The sequence below is a fragment of the Penaeus monodon genome, chromosome 24 (assembly GCF_015228065.2).
Source record: "Penaeus monodon isolate SGIC_2016 chromosome 24, NSTDA_Pmon_1, whole genome shotgun sequence".
NCBI lineage: Eukaryota > Metazoa > Arthropoda > Malacostraca > Decapoda > Penaeidae > Penaeus > Penaeus monodon.
This window is the reverse complement of record NC_051409.1, coordinates 18,721,304-18,724,615: the sequence shown is the minus strand read 5'-3', so window position 1 is coordinate 18,724,615 and position 3,312 is coordinate 18,721,304. Positions and strand designations below refer to the sequence as shown.

At 49.6% G+C, this 3,312-nt stretch overlaps 1 protein-coding gene across 1 annotated transcript; it reads right to left on the bottom strand.

Moving 5' to 3' along the window:
- Nucleotides 1-46: 46 nt before the first annotated feature.
- LOC119588633 (serine/threonine-protein kinase meng-po-like) lies at nucleotides 47-2,964 on the bottom strand. The gene is made up of 2 exons (XM_037937270.1): nucleotides 2,821-2,964; nucleotides 47-2,395 (listed from the first exon to the last, which is right to left on the bottom strand). The coding sequence occupies exon 2, from the start codon at nucleotides 2,391-2,393 to the stop codon at nucleotides 1,302-1,304; it is 1,092 nt and encodes a 363-aa protein (XP_037793198.1). The 5' UTR covers nucleotides 2,394-2,395; nucleotides 2,821-2,964; the 3' UTR covers nucleotides 47-1,301.
- Between the last annotated feature and the right edge of the window lie 348 nt (nucleotides 2,965-3,312).

Sequence of the window (3,312 nt, the reverse complement as noted above, 5' to 3'; positions counted from 1 at the left end):
GATTTTTGTCACCGTTGTCAACGTATTAGGGGAGTCAAATACGATGTTATCATATTTTTTTTTTATTATTTCTGTGTTCAATCTTCAACAAATAAGAATATACAAAATCTTTCCCACGCAGGGGTGAATACGTATATACATTCACCCATATAAATCCATAAAAAAAGTTAATCATCTCATCTGCAATAACATTGACCAGTTCCTGAAGTCTATAATCGTTATTTGGATTATACTTAAACCTATTATCTTATAAATGGCTGTTTTGATTGACATGAAAGGGGTAAAGGGATCGGCTGGAAAGGAGAGGATAGGATGTGATTCTCAGTCAGGGGGGCGCGGGGCGAGGCATACGAGGAGGAAGGCTAGATATCCTGTGATTATAGACTTCAGGACAAATCCCAGGACTGGTTTACTTGAGCCTCCAGCATTAAGGGCCAATTTGCCTTGCCTGATACACCAATCCTGCGACTTAAAGGCTTAATTTACTGCATGCTAGTGGCATATCAGGCAACCTTTGCCCTTGCGGACAACTCATCAAGGAATGTGTTGCCGTCCTAGGTTTGACAGGGTTAACTAACAAAGCTCAGCTATACTGGAAGACTAGTCTAAGCCATTTGTAACAAGCCTGTAAAATAATGTATACAAAATACGTGAAATCAGTCAACTAGCAAAATACTTTGTTTGTTTGTTTATCACGGGTAAACGCACCTTGCCTTTGATACAAAGGATACTCGCGTCGGGGCTCGCCTGCCGCGGCTTCTTGTTTTGATTAGTGGCATCTTAAGACGAATACTTTTTTGATATGTAACTTCAGTTATTCTTATGTTGATTTTCTGGTTTTCATTCGTCGGATCACAGCTCAGTCACTGCTGACTCGTAAAGCTAAAGAGAGTCTGAAGTTTGACATCGACTTCTTGTTGGATGGGTTGGAAAAAAAGAAAAAGAAAAACGATGTCCTGGTAACCTCCGAAATCAACGTTTGTCTGCCGAAATACGTGTTTTTACAGTGACATATTTCTTTCCTTTCTTTCAGATTCAGGTTTTCAAGTTGACGTCCTGGAGCGCACTGAGGCAGGCTGTATCACAGACATAACCGTATTGCCTGACGAACACCTCTCGGCGATCGGCGACAGGCATAGAGGTAGGGGGAGAAGGGAAGGGGAGGAGGATAACAAGGAGAGGCATGGGGAAACTGAGGGACGTTCGCCTCCTTTTTCTACGAAAAGAGGGGATGGATGAGGGAGGCTGAGGTCTAAAAGTAACGTTGAGCAGACGTGAAAAGCGACACTTGGCGGTTCAGGTTACATGCCTCTTTGCGCGGACGAGGACGAGGTGAGCAGCCACTCGCAGATTCTCTTGGTGGTCTCTCTCTTGTCCACCGTCGTCTGGATCCCGTACGAGCGCAGGAGCTCCACCAACTTCTTCTTCTCGGCGCACTCGTACATGGGCTTCGTGCTCGTTACGAAGATCTCGGAGGAGCTCTCGTCGAAGGCGATGTCAACGGGGTCCATGCCCTTGATCAACCAAGGGTCCGAGACGTATTTGTAGACCTCTCTGACGCCCGCGCGCTTCTCAGGCTTCGGCTCCAGCAGGCGGCGCAGCAGGCGGAGGAGCCGTGGCGTGAAGCACTTGAAGCGTCGCGGGACCTTAGTAGTCTTGCGTTTGAGCCACGCCACCCATGAGTTGTAGTGTCGGTCCGTGATGTCGGCGGAGTACCAGGGGTAGGAACCCGTCAGGCACACAAAGATTAAGATGCCCATCTGCCAGGCGTCGAGGGGCGTTTCGGCGTGGTACCCCTCGTTGTATACGGCCTGACATACCTCGGGGGGAGCCCATGGCACGCGCACGTTCACCTTCTTGACCAGGGCGCCCACGCGCTGAGTGCTGCCGAAGTCACCCAGCTTGACGCGCGTGAGGTCACTGTCGAAGACGAAGATGTTTTCGAGGCGGATGTCGCGATGCACGAGGTCCTTGCTGTGCACGAACTCCAGGGCGAAGGCAATCTGCTCCGCCACCCTCTTGGCTCGGACCTCCCCGAGGCCGCCCTTCCGCACGAACTGCGACAGGTCCCCATAGGGCGCCAGCTCCTGTGCGAACACGAAGGAGTTACTCGTGTCAAAGGCCACGTCGAAGCTGTTCACGATGTTGGGATGAGGACTGAGGTAGTAATTGTAGTGGAGCTCCCTGAAGAAGTCCTTCTTTTTAGTCGTCTCCTTCTGGACGCACTTCAGCACGACGTTGCTGTCGGAGTCGTGGTGCAGCGCCGAGTACACCTTGGCATACCAGCCCTCCGCCAGCAGCTTTACGTTGGAGAACTGGCGGTCGAGCTCCAGGCGCGGCAGCTCGAAGGTCTTGACGCGGTGGAAACTGGCGCTCTTACTCAGCCCACTCATCTCTGCGGGAGAAGGAAACCAGGCTCAGTCATCGCCTCAGAAACTGCTGTTACCATTCATGTAATTTTATCATAGGACATTAGAAATAAGGTCTACGAAACAGTTATTAATAATGTATCCCATAGGGGCAAAATTTACGAAATATCTGGACCTGACCGATATATCACTATCCATTAGATGTTAATTAATAATTGGGTTTATAATTTTACAAATAACCTTAGGCAATTCCTGAAACTTTAGGCCTGTAAAGAGCAAGCCAAAACAGGTGGCTGAAAACTGAAGTCATTGGACGTTACTGCCAATCGCACGCCGTTGACACCCGGCGTGGGCTCTCAGCTGCCTCGCAAACTCATCACCAAGCTCCGCTGACGAGTTCGCGAGGACTGACAGTCGTGGAGGCAAACTTTATCAACTCAACGGAACTCACCTGATGATGGTGTTGGAGAGGCCGTCCTAACAGAATGATAATCCAGGGTTACAAAAGATGCTTTCCCCAAAGGGAACACTGTGATCACTGAGAGGAACTTTCTACTTTTCGCCTCAACCGTTCAGTTGACTCTGCAATCAAGGCGGAGAGCACCCGTCTTTTCATCCCTGGCTGCTATGACGTCATAAAGACGTCACAGGCGGCTAGCGCATGCGTGGTCGTCATGACGACCAACCCCAGCGCACCGTCTCGCTATGACTAGGTTGATTATTTTTGAAATACTTGGGAAAATCGTAGGAGCGAATGCTACCGATGATTTTGCAAAGCGTGGAACAACGTTAATTTTAACAATCGATCAAGCACTATTCGGCAGATCGCGTGAGTAAGGAAAATGTTCCATTTCTTTGTCATCGGACGCGGCCACTGTTCATCCCACACTGCTCGAGCCTAAAGGCGCGTGGCTGACCGGTACGTTCCGCACTTAGCTCCGAG

Excerpts from the sequence above, each read along its gene's own strand:
- LOC119588633 (XM_037937270.1), bottom strand. The coding sequence starts at position 2,393 with ATGAGTGGGCTGAGTAAGAGCGCCAGTTTCCACCGCGTCAAGACCTTC.